Source organism: Elephas maximus, chromosome 26 (genome assembly GCF_024166365.1).
Source record: "Elephas maximus indicus isolate mEleMax1 chromosome 26, mEleMax1 primary haplotype, whole genome shotgun sequence".
Classification (NCBI taxonomy): Eukaryota; Metazoa; Chordata; class Mammalia; order Proboscidea; family Elephantidae; genus Elephas; species Elephas maximus.
Window position 1 is genome coordinate 15,662,160 of NC_064844.1, and position 23,753 is coordinate 15,685,912.

The following is a 23,753-nucleotide window of genomic DNA, read 5'->3' on the forward strand; positions in this document are numbered from 1 at the left end:
CTCAGGAGCCAGGGGTTCATTCCAGGGCTTCAACCAGTTTTCTTTCCCACTCAAACCACAGCTGAGAATTTGTATTTCTACCCCAGATATACTGGATCTGAATCTACAGTTTAACAAGATCCCCAGGTATAACTTCCTGGGAACTTGTTAGAAATACACATTCTCAGCAGAGGTTCGAACCAGAACAAACCTGTTCAAAGCCTTGGTTCACTCCCACCCAGACTGTATGATTCCTACACAGCGAGTGTAGAAGTGGGGGGGACAGTATGCTGGGAGTCAACCAGCCACATCCATTACATCTGGATTATTGTTCACCAAAGTTCCTAGGCCTCCTTAAGCTAAACTAAAAATATAGAATTGCAGGAGAGAAGCAAACGTCAAGAGGAAAGGGAGGTGAGAAGGATACAAATCAAATCCATAAGTTGTTCTAAATTTCAGTGAGTTGGTTTGTCAATACATGAGTCCATGTTCACTCTGAATCCATAATTCTTGGGTGTTAGGAGATATTCTTCTCCCTCTCTGAACCTCCATCTTAGGAATTATTGGTAAAGAGGTAAAATGATTATCATCGTCCTTTTACCCTGATGCTGCCCTACACTTCTGTTATGCTTTTGTCCTCTGCATACACCCCATATTTTCCTGTTGCAGCCTCTTTCCTCCCCAGGGCTCTCTGCTTCCCAGCCTCCACCTGGCCCACCTTCATAACATCACACCTTATGCCACACCTATCCCTCTTTTCCTTCCCACCATTAAAACCTCCTGTCTACGTCATTTTCTCTTAGGACCCGGATGTAATATACATTGCATAATTTTTTTTTTTTTTGGCTGAGGTATTAATGGCTTAAACACTGAAGCAACTGTTTTAAGACCTTTAGGTCAGTGGTCCCTAATGATCAGAATGATTAATAAATCCTACAAGATTGATTCACTTGGCTTTTGCTTCTAGTTAGAACGCATCAATATCCCTTTTTCCAGTTTATTACATACCAGAAACTCAGAAGCTATGCCCCAGCCTCTGAGAATTTGGCTCAAGCATACTAAATAATGTTTTGCCATCTTCATCTCTAACCATCTTCTACTGCGACCTGAGATCAGGAGAACAGTTGTTATAACTAATTGCATCACCACTCATTTCTGAACTATGAGAAAGGACTAGGAGGCCATACTTCCCTAGAGGTTACTTGAATGCAATCACCCCATTCAGAATACTCATATGGTCTGGGAGTGGCCCCCTCTAATAAGCTCCAGAGGATGTTGGATCACTGGTCTCTTTTGCAGAAATGCAATTAGTGATTTTATTCCATGCTTCAATATTAAGAGTTCCAGAAAATCACCCAACACTCACTTATGGTTCCTCCATAGTGGACATTTTGGCCACTAAACGTCAGAACCACATTACGAGTTTGAGGAATCTCTCACTTTTTGAGTCTTCGTGGCAAGAAAAGGTCACCCTGTATAGAAGCTGAAAATTACAGACATTTGCTTTCCTGACCAGATGCAAGAGTTAATGTAACTAGAGTTAAATACAGGGAACACCCTCTCGAAGTCTGAAGCTTTAGCAGTGGGTGCGCAGCGCAATTCCCGACACAGGAAGTGGCACACCAGGGCGGGCAGTAGTGACAGTATCAGTATAATTTATTTCTTGGTGCAGAAGTAACAGCTCTGCACACTGGTTGTCTAGAGCTTGGTGGTAGCAATGGCACCAGAAGTGGCTTTCTCATCAGATTGGTTCCTGAGGCACGAGTTGGGCACTATTCCTGTAAAAACAGACTTGTGGAGCTTCTCTAGTCCTCCCGCAAAGCTGTGTGCTACTCAGAATGTTTTTAAGACTCTTTTTCTATTTAATCAGCCACAGAGAGCTTCTGTTGCTTGCAGCCCAGCCTCCTGAGAGGGTGTTGGAGGAGCAGATCATCATATTGAAGGTGCTTCTACATTGAAGATGCTTCACAAAGAGGGAGTAGAGACTTCCATCATACCTACGTAACTGCTACTAGACTTTCATTTACACTTTAAACAACTTGAGAATTTTATAAAGCACGTGAAACCACTGTTTTCAGACACTAGACAATAGGTAGCACAGAGCCGTGCTTCCTGAAAAAAGTGAAACGAGTGAAGTGAACCCTACTGATATTCTCAATTTCTTCTGGAAGTATTTTCTGAATTGCAGTGTAACAGAGCAGAGTGGCCTTACTGAATTGAGGAGACAGCTAAGGAGACAGCAGAGAAGACTTTTCAAGACAGACTACCAGAGAGAAAGGCGTTTAGCAGGAAAAAAAGCTTCCAAAGGTCCCCAGTGTTGTTGCTAAATGCTAAGTTGCACATGCGTAAGGTGAAACTGCGTAATGCCAGGCAAAGAACTACCAGGGAACTGTCAGATAACTGATTCCCAGAGATCACACAGAGTAAAGAAATATATGAATTTCAACCAGTCAGTGTGAAGCTTTGTTGAATGTCCACAGAATTCAGTAAAGAGCCCCGAAGGATTATGTATTAGTAGAATGGCTACACTAGCCCTAGAGGAAAGGTTACTCTAGACATCCCCACAATAAAGTTTAAAAACAAGCTTCGGAAAGAAAACACTAATGTGAATTTTATCTCAACTAAAAAACAAAACAAAAAACTCATCCACAATTAAACTAAATGCCAGACAAAATAGATTTCAACAATTTTAAAGGACAACAACAAACATAAAACCATAATGTCAAGCATCCAATAAGAAATTAGTAAATATTCAAAGAAGCAGTGAAATGTAACCTCAAATCAGGAGAAAAATCAGTTCATAGAAACAAACCCAGAAATTATGGAGATAATAGAATTAGCAGACAAGGACTTTAAAAGGAATTATGAATGTGCACTATAGTTTAAAGGCAAATATGAACATAGTGAAGAAGGAAATGGAAGATAAAAAAGAACCAAATAGGACTTCTAGAGCTGAAAAATACAGTAAGTAAAATGAAAACTCAATCTTTAGACTTAACAGCAGGTTTAGAAGAAAAGATCTGTGAACATGAAGACATAGCAGTAGAATCTATCCAAACTAAAACACAGAGATTTAAAAAAAAAAAAAAGATTAAAACAACAACAAAACACAGAGCCTAGTGAGTGTAAGCAATATAAAACAGTTTAAAATACTGTTATGGATTGAATTGTGTCCCTCCAAGATACAAGTTGAAATCCTAACCCCTATTTCTGTGGATGTGATCACCTTGCATATAATGCAATGTAATCAATTTCCCTAATATAATCTAATGTAATGCAATCGCTCTCCACAATACAACCTGATATAATGTAATCAACATGCCAGGATAAAAAAAAAAAAATTTTTTTTTTTTTTTTTTTAATCAACATGCCAGGACAGGGTGGGTCTAAATCCTGATCACTTGTGAGTTATATGAAGAACAGCATAAACAGAGACATACATGCACTCCACAGGAGGAAGACAGATGTCATGTGAGGATCCTCTATAAAGCATAGAACCAAGGAATACCCAGGGCTACCAATAAGGAAGTGATCAATACTTCCTAGACTCTGATTTGGACTTTTAGCCTCTAGAACTGTGAGAAAATAAACTTCTGTTCTTTAAAGCCACCCCACTTGTGGTATTTGCGTTACAGCAGCACTAGGTAACTAAGACATAAACACATAGTTGGAGCCTCAGAAAACGAGTGGAGTGTGTGGTTTAAAGAAATAATGACCACGCTTTTTTCAAACTTAATGAAAATTATAAACCTACAAACCCAAGAAGCTCAAAAAACTGCAAACCACACCAAGTCACTTTACAGTTAAATTGCTGAAAAACAGTAATAGAAAAATGTTAAAGCAGAGAAAAAAAGACACATCACATACAAGAAAACAAAGACAGAAAGTACTGCAGACCTCTCACCAGAAACAATGCTCACCAGAGTACAATGGAATAGTATTTTTTTTTTAAGTGCTGAGAGGGAAGAAAAGCAAATAAACATTATCAATCTACAATTCTATAACCAACTAAAAATATCCTTCGGAAGTGTAAAGGTGAAATAAATATTTTTCAGACAAAAAAAAGCTTAAAGTTTTTTTTTTTAAACTAGATACCTGCATGACGAGAAATGTTAAAGGGAGTTCTTTAGACAGGAAGAATATGATAGCAGATAGAAACTTGGATCTATACAAAGAAATGAAGAGCACCAGAAATTGTAAGCATATAGGTAAACATAAAAGATATTTTTCTCATTTCTAAAGTTTTTTTGAAAATATAATTGACTGTTTAAATACATAAATGCTAATAACAATGTATTGCATGGTTTTTAACATATGTAGAAACAAAATCTATGACAACAGTAACACAAATGTTGGGAAGGCAGAAATAGAAGGATATTCTTGAAAAATTCTTACATTATACATCAAGTGGTATGATGTTATTTAAAGATAGACTTATAAATTGAAGATGCATATTACCAGCCACTTTTTAAAAATATGTAGGGCTAATAATTCAGTACTGGAGATAAAATGAAATATTAACAAATAATCAAAAGGAAGGCAGGAAAAGAGGAACAAAGAGGTAGATGAGACAAATAGAAAACAAATAGCAAGATGCTAGACATAGACCCAACCATATTGACAATTGCATTATCTATAATAACACTTGGAGGGGTGCAGGGCAGGCGGCCCTACTAGCCAAGAAAAGGGGGTAAAGTGAAAACCTATGTGCTCAAAGTCTTAAAAAAGAAGCTGTTTGACCTCTGAACCAGAGCTGGGGAAGGGAGGAGGATGGTAGTTTGTGGTTCCTGAGAGATAGGTGCCTGACCTAGCCTGAGCCAGCTCTCAGGCTGGCATATAGCTGGGCTGTGGCAGAGAAAGGGTGCCTAACCATCCCACCCCCCAACCACCCCATCATGGTGCTCAGGTCTGAGCCTCCTCTCTTTTCTGTTCAGCCCTGTGCTCCTATCCCACAGGGCCAACACTGACACGCACCCTTCCTGGCCTCCCACAAGCTCCAGGGACCCAGGGGAATCCCTGGACATGGAGGGAGAGAAGGTTCTAGATATAGTGGTTGTTGTTGTTAGGTGCTGTTGAGTCGGTTCCGACTTATAGCGACCCTATGCACAACAGAACAAAACACTGCGTCCTGTGCCATCCTTACAGTCGTTGTTATGCTTGAGCTCATTGTTGCAGCCACTGTGTCAATCCACCTCATTGAGGGTCTTCCTCTTTTCCGCTGACCCTGTACTCTGCCAAGCATGATGTCCTTCTCCAGGGACTCAACCCTCCTGACAACATGTCCAAAGTATGTAAGACGCAGTCTCGCCATCCTTGCCTCTAAGGAGCATTCTGGCCACACTTCTTCCAAGACAGATTTGTTTGTTCTTTTGTCAGTCCATGGTGTATTCAATATTCTTCACCAACACCACAATTCAAAGGCGTCAACTCTTCTTCGGTCTTCTTTATTCATTGTCCAGCTTTCACATGCATATGATGTGATTGAAAATACCATGGCCTGGGTCCGGCGCACCTTAGTCTTCAGGGTGACATCTTTGCTTTTCAACACTTTGAAGAGGCCCTTTGCAGCAGGTTTACCCAATGCAATGCATCTTTTGATTTCTTGACTGCTGCTTCCATAGCTGTTGATTGTGGATCCAAGTAAAATGAAATCCTTGACAACTTCAATCTTTTCTCTGTTTATCATGATGGTGCTCATTGGTCCAGTTGTGAGGATTTTTGTTTTCTTTATGTTGAGGTGTAATCCATACTAAAGGCTGTGGTCTTTGATCTTCATTAGTAAGTGCTTCAAGTCCTCTTCACTTTCAGCAATCAAGGTTGTGTCATCTGCATAATGCAGGTTGTTAATGAGTCTTCCTCCAATCCTGATGCCCCGTTCTTCTTCATGTAGTCCAGCTTCTCCTATTATTTGTTCAGCATACAGATTAAATAGGTATGATGAAAGAATACAACTCTGTTGCACACCTTTCCTGACTTTAAACCAATCGGTATCCCCTTGTTCTGTCTGAACAACTCCCTCTTGATCTATGTAAAGGTTCCTCAAGAGCACAACTGAGTGTTCTGGAATTCCCATTCTTCCCAGTGTTATCCATACTTTGTTATGATCCTCACAGTCGAATGCCTTTGCATAATCAATAAAACACAGGTAAACATTCTCCTGGTATTCTCTGCTTTCAGCCAGGATCCATCTGACATCAGCAATGATATCTCTGGTTCCACGTCCTCTTCTGAAACCGGCCTGAATTTCTGGAAGTTCCCTGTCAATATACTGCTGCAGCCGTTTTTAAATGATCTTCAGCAAAATTTTGCTTGTGTGCGATATTAATGATATTGTTCTATAATTTCCACTTTCAGTTGGATCACCTTTCTTGGGAATAGGTGTAAATATGAATCTCTACCAGTCAGTTGGCCAGGAAGCTGTCTTCCATGTTTCTTGGCATAGACAAGTGAGCACCTCCAGCACTGCATCTGTTTGTTGAAACATCTCAGTTGACAGTCCATCAATTCCTGGAGCCTTGTTTTTCACCAATACCTTCAGAGAAGCTTGGACTTCTTCCTTCAGTACCATCGGTTCCTGATCATATGCCACCTCTTGAAATGGTTGAATATTGACTAATTCTGTTTGGTATAATGACTCTGTGTATTCCATCTTCAGATATAGTGGTAGGAGACTATTTGTCCTCTGGAGACATGTCAGTCTGAGTAGCTATGTCTGGGTTCATGAGACCTTCAGTTAAAGCCATGAGTTTCATCAGGTGCTCTAGCGGCCAGAATAACCTTCAGCCCCCTTGCAACGATGTGGCCAAACAGATTTTAAAAATATTCAGATAATTTCATGTTAGTTGATAAACACTCCCTTCACTGAGCTCCTGGTGCCCCAGTTACCCCAGGCCTTTCCCTAGCTCCCTCAGGCTTCCTGATTTCAGGCATTCTGAGTGGTAATGTCCAGCAGAGCAGAGGAACTTCGGGACCCTGCTTCCACTGAAGTGATCTCTTTGATGGACTACCAGTCATTAATTACATTGAGCATCATCTCTGATTAGCTCCTCCCTGGCTCTTCAAGTCAGCTTCTGAGTAAAATAAGGGAGACTTAGCCAGAGGACCCTAGGCAAATTCATTTCGATTACTTGCATTCATTAAGTTCTTTTTTCTTTTTAAATTTTTCTTTAGTATTTTGCTGTTGTTGAGAATACACACAACAAAACATACACCAATTCAACAGTTTCCACATGTACAATTCAGGACATTGATTACATTCTAGTTGTGCAACCATTTTCACTCGCTTTTTCTAAATTGTTCCTCCCTTATTAACATAAACTCACTCCCCCCTAAGGCTCCCATCTAATCTTTTGGGTTGCTGTTGACAATTTTATTCCATGTAGATAGATTTTGAAAGAGCGTAATGTTCAAGGCAGACATCGTTTACTAGTTAAGTGAAACTATGGTTTTAAAAAGACTCCAGGGGATATTTTTGGTTTAAGGTTTAAAGATTTTCTCAGGGCAATAGTTTCAGGGATTCTTCCAGCCTCCCTGGCTCCAGAAAGTCTGTAGTCCATAAGAATTTGAAGTCTGTTCTGCATTTCTCCCTTTTGATCAGGATTCTACTATAGAATCTTCGATTAAAGTGTTCGGTAATAGTAGCTGGGCACCATCTAGTTCTTCTGGTCTCATGGCAAAGGAGGCAGTTGTTCATGGAGGCAATTAACCACACATTCCATTTCCTCCTCCTAGTTCTGATTCTCCTTCTTCCTGTTGCTCCAGGTGAATAGAGACCAATTGTTTTGCTTTGGATGGCCACTTGCAAGCTTCTAAGACCCCAGGCACTGAACAACAAGTTAGGATGTAGAACAGAGGCACTAAATGTGTTATTAGGTCAATTAAATGGGATAGCCCATGAAACCATGACCTTAAACCTCCAAACCAAGGAGCCAAATCTCATGAGGTTTTTGGTTATACATAAGCACTCTCAGCAGCTCCTCTTTTTGTCGTTGTTGTAAATATATATATCACACAACTTTTGCCAGTTCAACTTTTTACAGGTGTACAACTTATTGACAGCAATTGCAATAAATGACTGTGGAACACTACCCTTAATCAGTGCAATTTTTCATCACCATTTACCCCCCCTTTCCCCCTTCCCCCTGCTCTGATAACCAATAACAAACATTGTTCTCTATACCTTTGTCTTTTCTTGTCTTTTTATATAAGTGAGGTCATACAATATTTGTCCTTTTGCCATTGATTTATTTCACTCAACATAATGTCTTCAAGCTCCGTTTATACTGTAGCATGTATCAGGACTTCATTTCTCTTTATGATTTTGTAGTATTCCGTTGTATGTATGTACCACCTTTTGTTTGTCCTTTCATCTGTCGATGGGCATTTAGGTTGTTTCCACCTTTTGGATAGTGTGAGTAGTGCTGTAATGAGCATTGGTATACAAGTTTCTGAGTCTTGCTTTCAGATTTATATTCAGTAAGTTCTCCTGTAAGGTAAGCAGGACAGGAGGAGGTGTCCCTATGGAGCAGCTCACTGCACCACCTTTCCCATCTTCATATTCTTCTCTCCTTATTCTGAAAAACCCATTGCCATGGAGTCGATTCTATCTCATAGCAACCCTATAGAAGAGAGTAGAACTGCCTATAGGGTTTCCAAGGAGCACCTGGTGGATTCAAACAGCCTACCTTTTGGTTAGCAAATGTAGCTCTTAACCACTATGCCACCAGGGTTTCCCCATATTCTGAAAGAGGGTTGCAAATCCCTAAAGGTTGTTGATAGTCTACAGAGATTTTCTTACTACCCATTCATTCACCTATGGGCCCAACAAGTAATATGATTAAGCTACTACTGCGTACTAGATAGTGCCCTGGTGGCACAGTGATTAAGAGTTTGGCTGATAACCAAATGGTCGGCAGTTCGAATTCACCAGCTGCTCCTTGGAAACCCTATGGGGGCAGTTCTACTCTGTCCTATAGGGTAGCTATGAGTTGGCATTGGGTTTGGTTTGGTTTCGGTTTGTGTACCAGACAGAGTTTCTGGGTGGTGCAAACAGTTAAGCGCCTGGCTATTTGCTGAGAGGTTGGAGGTTTAAGTCCACCCAGAGGTGCCAGAGGTGTCTTTCAGAAGAAAGACCTGGTGACCTGCTTCTGAAAGGTCACAGCCTTGAGAACCCTATGGAGCACAGCTTTACTCTGACACGCAAGGGGTCATCATGAGTCAGAATCACCTTCATGGCAATTGTTTCTTTGTTTTGGTTTATGTACTAGACTACGATAAGTGCTAAGATGAGCAGAGAGGAAATCCGAAATACTACCTCTCCCCAAAGCTTTCATTGTAGAAGCCTCTAAGCACGGTAAGGAACACAATTGGATGGATACATTCTCTTCCTTGCAAACCAGAACCTTCCCTATGTCAGGGGTTGAACTATGCCTCACAGCAGAGACGAGGCCAGGCAGGAACCACTACAGGGAGAGAAGTCAGTACCTCAGCCTCTGAGTTGGTCGCCTGAGGCTGAGGCTGTAGCCGACAGGCTCCTGTGTTCTCCTGAGCTGGCAGAACATTTGCGCTCTCTCTCAGGGCTGTCCCTGCCCTTGGCTTAGAAACTGGAGGCTTGGGAACTCAGCACCCTCTGAAGGGCCTCAGGTCTCCGAGCTGACCATGCACCCACCTCAGCCCATTTGGTGGCTTCCGGGCTCTGACCTGGGCCCACCTCCCTACAGGAAACCCAAGCCGTGTGGTTCTCAGCTGGGAGCCTGCAGCCAGGGGAGTGTTTTGTTAATGAGAACATCTGACATTCACCTAGCACTTTACAAAGCTTGTTCAAGCCTTCTGTCTTTTGGCCTTCACACCTCCACTGTGAGGGTGGCAGGATCCCTCATTAACATCCTTATTTTATAAATGAGGCTTTGTGTCTTTATCCAAGAAGGATTCAGGCAGGTTTCCAGCCTTTATCTAGACAGCCCAGCCTACGAGTGACATCATGACTGGAATCTGAACCTCTGATGCCAAGTCCAGGGTGGTCCTCCTGAAACCAGGCTGCTGGAACTTCAAGTAGCCAGCATCTCAGACCCCTGCAACCGGCCCCAATCCCCGCCTTAAAAGAGACCTGTTTTCATTGAGTAGGTACTTGGATAAGTGGGTTGAGGGGGTAAGTGAGACCTCCCAACGGGTCTGCTTGTGTCACAATCGATGGCTGCTTGATCACTTTCTAAGAAGGCTGGATTCAGTTAACTTGGAGGGCAGCATTTTCCAAATTTTTTGTACTGCCAGCCATAGTAACAGATACATTTTTTTCATTGTGAACCAAAATACATATTCATACATGTACATATACCCGAAATAAAAGTTAGACAAAACAAAACTTAACCTTATTACCTGCAGTGACTTCTGGGTATGCTGTTTCATTTTGTGTATTTTTATTCAGTGATGACCCACTAAATGATTGCACAGCCCACTAGCGGGTCTTGTGGGTTCTGATGGGTCCCAAAGGCTATGAACATACCTGCTGTGCGGCTCTGCTTTGCGGAGTGGGGCACTGGCTTGCAGCTGGACCTGAGTTCCCAGGACCACAGAGCGGGTTTGGGAGACTGGGAGGAAGAGAGGGGAGAGAAGTGGATGGGCCGCTGGTTCAAGAGGAACTTTGGGGAAAGAGAGAGGTAGAGAGAGCTTTGGGGTAGGTTTTCCTCTGTGGTAAGCCCTATCAACTCTATTCCTGTCTCCCCATGGCAGCTAAGTCAACCTCCTTCATGCAGTAATGCTTGGTGGGGTTTGTGGGAGGGCAAACAGGAATATGGTTGTGAGGGAGAGGGCTGAATGGACTATGGGCAAAAGCTGAGCTTGCTCAATGGATGTGTCTGAATCATATAAATCAAGTTGCAGCAGTGTTTAATGAAGTCCCATCGATCTCCCCACACTCTTCTGGTCACCAAAACCAAACCCAGCCAGGCACACTGCACATTTGTCTAGCGTCTGCCTCAGACGAACACAGCGTCATTGGTGACAAAAGGCTCCCAGTGTTCTGGCTGCCATCCCTCATGGTCAAAACCAAACCAAACCCTTTGCTGTTGAGTCATTTCCAAATAATAGCAACCCTATAGGACAGAGGAGAACTGCCCCATATGGTTTCCAAGGAGCAGCTGGTAGATTCAAACTGCCAACCTTTTGGTTAGCAGCCAAGCTTTTAACCACTGTGCCACCAGAGCTCCCCTCATGGTCAGGGGGTCCTCAAATCCAATGAAATGCCCTGTCCTCCAATCGCTGGGAAGGCCCTTCCCTTCCTCACACTGGGGTCCCTGTGAATCCTGATGCCCAAGGTTGATGCTGCTTCCCTTTTGGGATAGAGAGCCCATGAGGCAGCGGCAATTCAGTGGTAGAATTCTTGCCTTCGATTCAGGGGACATGTTTGATTCCCGGCCGATGTACTTCATGTGCAGCCACCACCCGTGTATCAGTGGAGGCTTGCATGTTGCTACGATGCTGAACAAGGTTCAGCGGAGCTTCCAGACTAAGATGGACTAGGACGAAGGGCCTGGTGATCTACTTCCTAAAACCAACCAGTGACAACCCTATGGATCACAGAAGTCAGGTCCCGTTGTGCGTGGAGTCACCATGAGTCGGGGGCCAACAAGACAGCAGCTGACAACAACAGGGAGCCCACACCCAGACATGTCTGACCGCAGACTTGCCTGCAAATCCCAGCTGGATGAAGAACAGTTGCTTCAGGGTCTGGGCAGGGCTCCAAGCTGACAGACACATCGTGCCCACCAAGCACTCCCGACTCCTCCTCGTGGTGCTGTGGATTCTGCAGGGATTTGAGCCTAGGAGGCTGGTACATGTGCACAGGCTCACAAAGGCAGGCGAGGCCTGGGGGAGGGAGCTCCCACCTCACACTTCCTCTAAGCATCCCTATGCCCACGAATACAAAATCATCAGTTTTGAAATGTCTCCTTTCCCAGGGTCATATGGAGAAACTTGTTACGGAGGCGCTTCTGGGCTGCTGGCAACGTTCTGTTTCTTGATCTGGGGGGATAGTTACAAGAGTGTTTGTCTCACAATAATTCATTAAGTCTTGTATTTATGTTCTATGTACTTTTCTGGATATTTCACCATAAGGAAAATAATAATAATAAAGCAAAGGAAGAAAGTTTTGCCCTCGCCCCCTAGCTCTTCATATAACCAATCCATGTTTAACAAGGACCTAATCTGGAGTCCCTGGGTGGTGCAAATGGTTAACTGGAAGATTGGAAGTTTGAATTCACCCAGAGGTGCCTTGGAAGAAAGGCCTGGCAATCTACTTCTGAAAAATCAGCCACTGAAAATCCTATGGAGCACAGTTCTACTCTGACACACATGGGGTCCCCATGAATCGGAATCAACTTGATGGAAACTAGTAAACCTTCATTCACCCAGCCCCCTGCTAAAGAAGGAGATTCTTGCCCTCACATGGAACTTCCTAGAGGAAGCAGAAATAACGAAAGACAGTGAATCCCGCTCTGAATCGTGTCTGGGAAACAGGCCATGCTGACATTACCTTGAGAAGCACTCCAGAGGTCAAGGAGGTCGTGGAGATTAAACTGGGCCTGGGGGTCTGGGCGGGGTTCAGGTGAGTGGACAGCAGAGGAAGGCATTTGAAAGAAAAGTGTGAACAGAAGCTGTTTGATGGGGCTAAGCCTCAGGTGCTTGGTGGGGCGATGGAGTGACCCTGGGATTGGGGAGTTCACGGGAGGCAAAGCTGGCTGCAAGAGCCCTCGATGCTGCCCCCAGCCTCAAACGCAGGCCACGTGGATGCCACGCATAGCTCAAGCCTGCATCATCGGAATGGAGGGCCGGGCCTTCTCACAACAGCAGACATGTGTTTCACATATCTTGTTTTGCTTTACTTTGTTTTTTGCTCATGTCACAGGCCCATGTGTGCTCCTAATCCCCGACCCAGACAGACTGGAGGTTACATGTGCCAGACACATTTCACGGGCACCCACATTCCTGCAGACACTTGCTCAATCCCAGTGTTTCACTCTGCCCTACCCAGCAGCTGCTTTAAAGCCCCGGCGCTAAGAAGCTGATTAGACATGGGGGTAGGGGGTGGGGGTGGTGAGGTGGTGTGTGCACAGAGAGGGATGAGAACTCAAGGCTGCAGTATTTCCATTTAGTAAAGTAAGTGGAAATCAAATCGATTGTAGGCGCTCTGTTTGGCCCCACAAAAAGGGTGACTGTGATGAGGAACGAGGCCAAAATTGGAGGAAAAGAGACAGTAACAATGATAATAATAATTGTACTAGGAATAATAATAAATACAAAGCACCAAGATTAACTGTGCTTCAGAGACTACATCATCCTGAGGCCAGAAGAACTAGACGGTGCCCACCTACAACTGATGGCTGCCCCGACAGGGAACACAGCAGAGAACCCCTGAGGGAGCAGGAGAGCAGTAGGATAAAAAAAAAAAAAAAGATACAGACCCCAGATTCTTTTAAAAAGACCAGACTTAATGGTCTGACTGAGACTAGAAGGACCCCAGTGGTCACGGCCCCCAGACCTTCTGTTTGCCCAGGACAGGAATCATTCCTGAAGCTAACTCTTCAGACAGGGGTTGGACTGGACAGTGGGTTGGAAAGGGATGCTGGCAAGGAGTGAGCTTCTTGGGTCAGGTGGACACTTAGGACTGTGTTGGCATCTCCTCCCCAGAGGGGAGAGGGGGTTAGAAGCTGGCGAAAGGGACACAAAAAGAGAGAGTGGAGGGAGAGAGCGGGCTGTCTCATTAGGGGGAGAGTAATTGGGAGTGTGTAGCAAGGTGTATATGGGTTTTTGTGTGAGAGACTGGCTTGATTTGTAAACTTTCACTTAAAGCACAATAAAAATTATTAAAAAAAAAAAAAGATTAACTCTGCCTAACATCGTGCTGGAAACCTGGTGGCATAGTGGTTAAGTGCTACAGCTGCTAACCAAATGGTCAGCAGTTTGAATCCACCAGGCGCTCCTTGGAAACCCTATGGGGGCAGTTCTACTCTGTCCTCTAGGGTTGCTATGAGTCGGAATCGACTCAACGGCAGCAGCTTTGGTTGGTTTGGGTACCATTGTGCTAAGTCTCTACTTCTTTCCTTTAATTCTCACAATCGTCCTATGATGTGAATGCTGTTCTTATTCCCATTTGACAGATGAGAAAACTGAGGCTTCCAGGGCTGAGTTGCTTTGTCAAAGTCGTAGGAATGGTAAGTGGTGGAACGAGGATGTGAATGCCAGCAATCTGACTCCAGAGGCTGCACCATGGGAGCAGTGAGGCCCACTTAAGCCCTGCTGGGTGTGCAGAGGAGGCCCTGTTCCACGGGCGGAGCATGGCAGCCCCTCTTAAAGCCCGTCTGGTGAATTTTGCTTGCTCTGATTTCTCATTAAACAACCTTTAGTTTTGGCTTCCCCTGTGACTCACACACAGGGAAAGAAGGCCAGGATCCGCCAACATGACAGCTGTAGTTTTCATTAGCAAATTAAAATAAATTGGCGGCCTGAGTTCACACACAGATCCGTTTCTGATGATTTAGTTAAGGGAAGCCCACCCCAGCGCTGAAGCTCACCAAGTGCCAAAATAATTGAGATTTTGAGCACGCAACGGTCAGCCCCTGACCAGGGTGGGTGTGCCAAGGAAATCCCTCCTGGCCTCCTCTTGGCAGACTTGGCCAGCCTTCCCTGGTGACAGCCTGGCTCTTTGGATTCAAGCTGCCTAGTCAGACTGTGAGGGTCATCAGTACAGAAGGATGAGACAGGACCAGGTTCCAGTGTGTGTTCCAAATTCCACATTCCGCTAGCAGACTCCCGGCACCAGAGCGGAGACAGGCCCTTGGAGTGGACTGGTGAGGGTTTGTCTGGTATATTTTTCCCCTGCACACACCTAACCTGGGTCTCCCTGGATTTCACACTCTCTCTGCTTCCACTGACAGTGGCTCCCAAAGCTGTGGACCAGCAGGGTTACCTGGGAGCCTTTTTAATGTATGAATTCCCAGACTCCACTGGCAGATTCTGATCCAGGAAGTCTAGGATGAGGCCTGGAAATCTCTATTTCTTAAAGGTCTCCCAGGTGATTCAGATGTACACCCAGGTTTGGAAACTGCTGCCCAGTAAAAAGACTACCTGCAGTCCCTCCCATCTCCCAACTCTCTGCCTACCAGTACTCTCTGCCTCTGTGTCATTTGTGAGCTCTTAAAACCCTCCACCTCCAGGCAGCCTTCCTGGATTGAATCCTGTCTGATCATGAGTTACTTACGACTCTCCTCAGCCCTTCCCACCCCTGAAATGTGCCTATGCATTCCATTCATGCATTAACTTGGCATTTCCATTCTGTCACCCTGATATCTGAGTCTTGGGCCCTTGCTGACTAAACAGTTTCTGTACTAGGTCTGGCCTAATTGCCTTATGATTATTTGAGGGCAAAAAGACAGTGAGTATTGCAGGGATGAAACACCCGTGACCTGGGCTCAAGCCTCTGTTCTGCCAGGATGTGACCTGGTCAGCTTGCCTTCCCTCTTCGTGCCTCAGTTTCCTCATTTGTGAAAGAGGGGTGGATAGGTCATGTCTTGGACCCTTCCCTTCAGGCTCTGACACTCTTTCTTCCCCTTCTGCGCTCCACAGCTGAGGAAGTAGAACTCCAGGGACACTCCTGAAACTTTGTCCTCAATCCCTGGACCGGAGGGTCCTCCAGCTCGCCCTCCTCGTTCTCCCTTCCTGAGGGCAGCCATGGCCCTGAGCGATGTCGATGTACAGAAGCAGATTAAGCATATGATGGCTTTCATTGAACAGGAAGCCAACGAGAAGGCGGAAGAAATAGATGCCAAGGCTGAGGAAGAGTTCAACATCGAGAAAGGACGGCTCGTGCAGACCCAGCGACTGAAGATTATGGAGTATTACGAGAAGAAGGAGAAGCAGATAGAACAGCAGAAGAAAATCCAGATGTCCACCGTGAGGAATCAGGCGAGGCTGAAGGTCCTGAGAGCCCGCGATGACCTCATCTCGGACTTGCTGAACGACGCCAGGCAGAGACTCAGCAGGATTGTGGCGGATCCGGCCATCTACCAGGAGCTGCTGGATAAATTGCTGCTTCAAAGCCTGTTGCGACTGCTGGAGCCCCGGGTGCTGGTGCGCTGCAGGCCACAGGACGTCCTTCTGCTAGAGTCCGCCATGCAAAGAGCCATCCCAGATTACATGGCGGTCTCCCAAAAAGGTGTGGAGGTCCACGTAGACCAAGAGGTGTCCCTGCCTGCAAACTCAGCTGGAGGCCTGGAGGTCTACAGCGGCAATCAGAAAATCAAGGTCTCCAACACCCTGGAGAGTCGGCTGGATCTCTTAGCCCAGCAAAGGATGCCAGAAATACGAAAGGCCTTGTTTGGAGCTAATGCTAACAGGAAGTTTTTTACATAAGCCCCTGAGAAGTGCAGCTCACAGTGAAGTGCCAAACCATGAAAGTATAAGTTATTTGGGCAAAGGAAACTAGTAGTCTCCACCACTTCTTTTATGTCCTAATGTTGTTCTCTCTTCCTTCACAAAACGCCCTTTGCGTAGCTAACAGATTATAAAGTGTTAATTTTGGAATAAAGCCCAGATTAATACTCAGAAACCTACTTCCAACTTCTGGTCGGCTCTGCAGTCTAGGATAAAGGGAACAAAGACGATTGCTTTTAGCTCAGCCTGGGGCGGGAGACACAAATGGTGTCCTTGGGGGTGGGTCTGGGCGTTTTAGTTTCTTCAGTACGCATGTGAGGTGTCTTCCTTCCTTTGTTTCAGCATTAGTACCTGCACTTAGGTTACTTAATGAGGTTTAGAGATCTTCCTTCTGTGTACAGGGCTGGCTTTACGGGCACAGGACCAGTGTAATTTCCCAAGGCTCCATCCACAGAAGAGCCCGGCACTTGGGGTTTAATGCTCTGTGGTCACCATCTTGAAATTCTCCATTTTATCTCTGAATGTGCGTTCTGTAGGTGAAGCCCAGTGGGATAATGGAGCAAGTCCAGAAGCTTGGAGTCTCAGCTCAGACCTGGCCCTGACTCTCCACCTCCCCTGAATGAGTTCTCAGCTGCCCACTTCCCCGTCCCTTGGTGTCCCAGGGCCAGCCACTCCATACCTTGCCCTCTGCCCCTGGTGATACTTGGAGGATCAGGGTCTGGTCCTTGTGCTCTTCTGTTTTAGGGCCAGGCATGATGGCACTATCTCTGCCCTAGGCTGGCAGTGCCACAGCACGTTCAGTGGGTGACTGAGGAGGGGTGAGTCTCCCCCACCAGGTGCTGAGCACATCCCTGTGTGATTTAAGAACCCTGAGGGGAGAATGGGCTCCTGACTGCTGTGTGTTGGAGCAGCAAGCTCAACAGAAGGGGCGATGCCTGGCTCAACTTCCCTGAGCACAGGTTTGGGGGCTGGTGAGAAGGGGAGCCCAGCCACTGTCAGGTCCAAACAGGCTCCACCCAAATATTGAGATAGAGCCCTCAGGTGCCTCTGACAGTCTGCGTTTCCCATGCAAAGTATCCCCACGGCTGAGGGAGTGCTTGCTCCGACCACTCAGTGCCAGCACGAGGCACTCTCTGAGAAAGGTAATTAAATGCAACTTGTGTAATTTCAGTGACTCTGCGTATGGGCATTGCACAATGTAAAGATGAACAGTAGAATTCATGCTAATAACTCAAATGTTTTCTTTACTTAGACATTTTTTTTTTTTTTCCAAATATTGCGACAAGTCCAGAGAGTGACTACGGAAGAAGGGAAAAGTTTTAGCTGCATTTTTTTCCCCCTGCTTTTTGAGCAAAACCTGTTGCCATTGATTCGATTCAGACTCATAGTGACCCTATAGGACAGAGTTAAACTGCCTCATCGGGTTTCCGAGGAATGGCTGGTGGATTCCAACAACCGACTTTTTGGTTAGCAGCAGAATACTCAATCACTGCGCCACCAGGCCTCCTTTTTTTTTTTTTTTTTTTTAACAAAGTCACCATATTTTCATTTTGTAGCTGGTTCTGCATGTGTGTGAGACTTGAAGTCTAATCCATGCCCAAGTGTGGTTTATTTCTCAAAATAAATGTTTTGTGAAAAATCCACAAGCAACTCACTCTACCAAGGGCAAAAGGTTAGCCTGTGTGGTTATTAGGATCAGAAGAGGAGCTAAAATACTAAGTAGGGACAGGCTGTTAGTAATCAGGGCTGTCCCCAGAGCCTGGGAGCAAGAATCTATCCCAACCTCAGGTAAGGGCTGGAATTGGGACTTGGAAAGCCATCTGGAATCCTCTATGTGCCTTCTTCATTTCCTTTAAGGAGTGACTTTCTCTACTGTTCAGTTCAATTGGATTCATGTTCCACAATTCCAAAGTTTATATGCTGTAATTCTAGAATCAAACTCTCGGAGTCAGTTCCACTTTCCTAAGAGGGAACCCATTTGGCCCACTTGGGTCAGATGTCCCCCATTGTCCAGTTGGTGTCTGGGTGCAGTTCCCAGAGAAAGAGGAGTCTTTGTCAGCTGGGCAGACTCCCCAAGGAGCATCTTCTGTGTGGGCCCTTTTGAGTTGTGAATTCAGTCATCCAACAAGCACTTTCTGGATGCCAAGAGCTAGGCACCCTGCTAGTTGCTGGGCTGCAAAGAATACGATCTGGTCCTATCCTTTAATAACATATAAACCAGCCATTCTAATCCAACAAGGTAAGTGCTGTCATAGCTCTGTATACAAGATACTCTGGGAACATAGTGAGAGGGAGAGAGGGTCACAGAAGGCTTCTGGGGTTGGTGGCAAATGAGTTGGGAAAAGCGCTCCAGGCAAGGGGGAAAGTATGTGCAAAGGCCCAAGGGTGTGAAAAACCGAGGTCTGTTAGAGGATGTGTGATGGTGTACGAGGTAGGAGGGGAAGTGCCTGTGGATGAGGCTACAAAGATGGGTGGAGCCTGATTACACGATGCTGTGTACCCTGTCAGTAGTTTAGACTTAATCTGATAGGTGGGTGGGAGGGCTCATTGAGGGATTTTAAATAAGCATGAACAAAGCTGGACTTTAAAAGATTATTCTAGTTTCATTGTATGTGGAAGATATATTGGAGAGGGAAGACTAGAGGGAAGACTAGAGGCAGGGGAACTGTTGGGAAGCTATTTATCACCTCAAGATGATAAAGAATTAAAAAAAATTTATTTTATTTTGTTGTTGTTGAAACTATACACAGCAAAACATAACGCCAATTCCACACTTTCTACATGTACCATTTAGTGACATTGATTACTTTCTTTGAGTTACGTAGCCACTCTCATCCTCCTTTTCTGAGTTGCTCCTTCTCCATGAATATAAATTCACGCCCCCCGAATGTTCTATCTCATCTTTCAAGTTGCTGTTATCCACTTGATTCCATATAAATAGTTCTTTAAAGAGCATAATGCTCAAGGCAGATCTTTTTTACTAGTTAAGCTAAACTATTACTTGATTTTAAGATGACCTCAGGAATATTTTTGGTTTAAGGTTTAAAGATTTTCTCGGGACAATAGTTTCAGAGGCTTATCCAACCTGTATGGCTCCAGGAAGTCTGGAGTCTATGAGAACTTGAAATTCTGTTCTACATTTCCCACCTTTTGATCCAGATTCTTCTATGGAACCTTTGATAGATGTGTTCAATAATGGTAGCTGGGCACCACCTAGTTCTTCTGGTGTTGTGGCAAAGGAAGCATTGTTCACAGAAGCAATTAGCCACACATTCCATATCCTCCTATTCCTGACTATCCTTGTTCCTTTGTTGTTTGAGGCGAATAGAGACCAATTGCTGTGCCTTGGATGGCCGCTTGCAGGCTTTTAAGATGCCAGGGACTATGCAATGAAGTAGGAGGTAAAATAGAAGTACCAAATATGTTATTAGACCAATTAACTGGGATGTCCCATAAAACCATGACCCTAAACCTACAAATCAAGGATCCAAATACCATGAGGTTTTTGGTTGTACATAAGCCCAAGATGATGAAGAATTTATCCAACTATTTTGTGAGGTGGGTCAAATTCATTGTCACCGACCGGAAGAAATTAGAACCCATGACCTATGTCCTACCCCTTTCCCCATAAATCCTTTCCCTTGTGGAGAGCTTGAAGCTTTCCATCATAGTTTCACGTCATCTTACAATTTTTTTTTTCATAAGAGTCCCCCTATCCTCAAATCCTTCTCCTTTCTCTCCTAGCCATCATTCCAGGGCCAGCGAATACTGCCTTCCCAGATGACTGAGCCCCCAGCTGTCTCCCCTCCAGGAACTCAGCCCTCACTTCCCGCTGTAACCCAGGAGTGTCTGAACCTCCTTGGCCTACCAGGCTCTGGCCCTCTGAGCCTGGCTCAGTCCATTACTGGGGTCCAAAAGTACCTGGGTGGTGCAAACAGTTAAGTGCTTGACTACTAGCTGAAAGGTTGAGGGTTCGAATCCACCCAGAGGTGCCTCAGAAGACAGCCTTGGTGATCTGTGCCCAAAAGATCACAGCACTAAAAACTCTAAAGAGCAGTTCTCCTCTGCATACTTGGGGTTATCATGATGGGCAGCAACTTGATGGCAACCCACAACAACCCAACCAAAAATCTACTGCCGTTGAGTCAATTCCTACTGCTAGCAACCCTCTAGGACAGAATAGAGCTGTCCCATAGAGTTTCCAAGGCTGTAAATCTTTACAGAAGCCACATCTTTCTCCCCAGGAGCAGCTGATTGGTTCAAACTGCTGACCTTTCGGTTTGCAGCCTGGAGCTTAACAACAACAACGTGAACTAAACACCAAAGAAACTGACAGTTACGTAGGTTTCATCTCCTGTTTTGGGAAGTTGCGGAGAGCTTTACATGATGCCTAGGGGGCAAAATTTCCCCAACGTTCTATTTAAACCTCTCTGTTTTCCCAAGCTTCTCTCTCTCGTATCTGCAATATACTGTCTTTTCTCCCCAGCCTTCTCTTCTTCAGCCTCTCAGTCCTGTGAGTTCCGGTCTCCTCCCATCACAGAATCACCTCAGCCAAAAAAACACCAGATGGTTAACCAAGCCCTGACTCCCACAGCCCCCAGGGCGGGACTGGTACCAGGGCTTCTCATGCTTGCCTTTGCTTACTGTTAGCTACCTTTTCTACTTGTCTTATGTTTTTTTTTTTATCTTCCTAGACACATGCCAAGCTCTGGTTGTCCTTCTTCTTCTTTGCATCCCTGCCATCTTGTTATTTTACTTCCTGACATTAGGTGTGCACATAGCAGGTTCTCAACAAACCTTTATGGTTGTCGCATTCTTCTTTCTGGCCTGGCTCTGGATTTGGTTGGGAGACATGAGCCTCTCCCCCTTCTGGCCCTTAGAAAGGGGCCAGTGTGTGAGATGGGGTCAGGGAAGAGTGTCTGCACTGTATTCCTGGCATCCTTCCTGACAAGAAAATCCTTCTCTTACTGCTCCTGGGGAAGGGCTGTGGATGGGAGGAGTCTGAACTCAAGCCAGGACTTTGCTCCCTGTGTTCCTTCAATCTGAGTGATTGCTTATCCCCTGGGTATACCTGGAGGCTGATTGCATCTCTTCCCTTCTTGGAAAATAAATGGGAAGGGCCTTGCTTTGAACCTGGGTGCAACGGTAGGGGGCTCTATGGGGGATGGTCCTGGTCTGTGTCCTCTTGAGGGGTCCCAGCTCTAGGAGAGGCAGATTTTAGCCCTAAAACTTTCAGCCCCCAACACCAGGCTTGATCTTTGGGGTGGGTCACTTGACCGCTGCCTCCTTTAGGGTCTTTGCCTTGGAAAGGCTTGCACTGGGCACCTGGACCGACACAAAGCTGCCTGCATTCCTTAGTCGTGTTAACCACTCCACCCTCAAGAAGGCGGGTTCCTTGTGTAAGCTCCTCTCTCTGTCAGTCCTCCAGAGCCAAAAGGAGCAAGCTGTTACAACCGCAGGCGGCCCAACCCTTCCCCATCACACTCCTCATTAACACTTCCTTCTGAGGTGCGAGGGAAGCTGTTCTCTGCTGAGGCAGAGGCTCTGCCACTGGGGAGGCTGAGGCGACTTCTGCAGACTCACTCCCTGCTGCAGGAGAGCTGAGGGCTTCTGAACATCGATCATCACCACCACCACCAGCACACTACCACAGACACGCCTTGCCCTCACAGAGGCCTGTGTCCCACGAGTCCTGCCAGCAGGGGCAACTCGGCAGAGCGATCCTGCAGATTTTCCTTTGAGTCTTGAGTTGCCTGGAGAGCCAGAGACGGTTGGGATGCACCGAGTAGGTGGCAGGGCCTGAGAGAAGGCAGGGGGGCAGGACCAGCAGAACAGAAAATGCCACAGGGCTTCACAGCCCCCCCTGCCCAGAAGTGGGTCAGCAGATCTACTCCAGGTCCAACCATAATCCTAACTCCTCTGAGGAGCAACTCCAGTCCCTCGCTGGGCTCCCTGGGGAAATTGCTAAAGTCCGCCCCCTCCTCTGCTGCTCCTGTATCCTTCTGCATCTGCTTCAATTCTTCATCTCCTCTCTGAAGCCCCGCTTGTGTGATGGCAGTGGGAAGGATCTCAGTCTCCTCCCACCTTCACCCCTATACAACCTCGCAGCTCGCCCAGTGGTCTCTACCCTACAGGACAGCTCTCCTTTAACCAGGAGGCAGGTTATGCCACTTCTCTCTGGTGACACAGCAAAAGGGGATCCCAAGCACCAAGAGGCAGTCCTGGCAGACCCTTGGCCCAGCTTGCCACACCCTGCGACACTACCTTGGGGTGGTGGAATCGAGCACACTCATTCATCGCCACAAGATCTACTCATAGACGGTGATGCTTGACTCCTCCCACTGCTGCCAAACCTGGATGGATTTATGTCCTGGAGATTCTGGAAGGTGTAGAACTGAAGAACCAACTGTTCATTTAAATCTTTAGGCCCGAGGAACCAACGAAGCTGTCCGGGGTCATAATCAGCTAATTTAAGGCTTCTGGGACTACAGACTAAAAACCTGAAAAGGCTGGGCTGTAAGCTCACTGTATAGAAGCCCCCAGAACTTTGGCCCCCAGCAGGACAGATATGTTAGCAAGCGCATAGCCACAGCTGGCTCCTTGGAAAATCCTTCATTTCTCCTTCCCAGTGTGTGCTGATTTCAGGGCTCAGCCACAGCGAAGACTGCACAGAGAAGGGGCGTCTGTGGGTGGCTACATGAGCGAAGTGATTTGAGGGGGTCCAGAGAAAGACACTAAGGCACACTGGGAAGCAGAATGGACAGGGAGGTAGGCCCATCACACACAGTATCTAGCCCAGGGCTTGCAGAGGGCAAGTGCTAACAAACCTCTGTGAACAAAAGAAGGAAAGGAGAAGACGGGAGGAGAAGGGAGGGGAGGGGAGGGCAGGGGAGGAAAAGACAGAAATGGGAGTAAGGTGAGGGGAAGGAAGAGGAGTGGAGGGGAAGGGAAAGGAAAGGGAAGAGAGGGAAGGAAAGGAAAGGAGAGAGACTGGAAGCCAGATGGGTTGGGGTTCAATTGGTGGAAGGGGAACAATAGGGAATATTTGAAGATTCTTATCTTTTCTCCATTATTTAGTTTGGAACTTGAGCCCTGGGTTTTAAATCAGTTAAATTCAAAACAGCAGACTCTTCATTCATTCATTCATATATTCCACAAATATTTATTGTATGATTATTAAATGCCAGATATGGCATCCCTTGCAGTTAACAGCGAAGGCCTTAGCTTTCACAAAAGAACATTCTAATGTGGGTGGGGTGGAGGGGCAGGCACAAGTGGGAGGGGTCAGGACTCTGAGCAGTGACTTTGGACTGATCAAGTAGGGTGGCTTTCTAACTCTCAAGTGCACC

The 23,753-nt window shown here is 45.8% G+C and overlaps 1 protein-coding gene across 1 annotated transcript; it reads left to right on the plus strand.

The window, feature by feature from the left end:
• The first annotated feature begins 15,702 nt into the window (after window positions 1–15,702).
• Window positions 15,703–16,383, plus strand: ATP6V1E2 (ATPase H+ transporting V1 subunit E2). Its single transcript, XM_049870155.1, has one exon. It carries the CDS (start codon window positions 15,703–15,705, stop codon window positions 16,381–16,383), a length of 681 nt encoding a protein of 226 aa, XP_049726112.1.
• The last annotated feature ends 7,370 nt before the right edge of the window (window positions 16,384–23,753 follow it).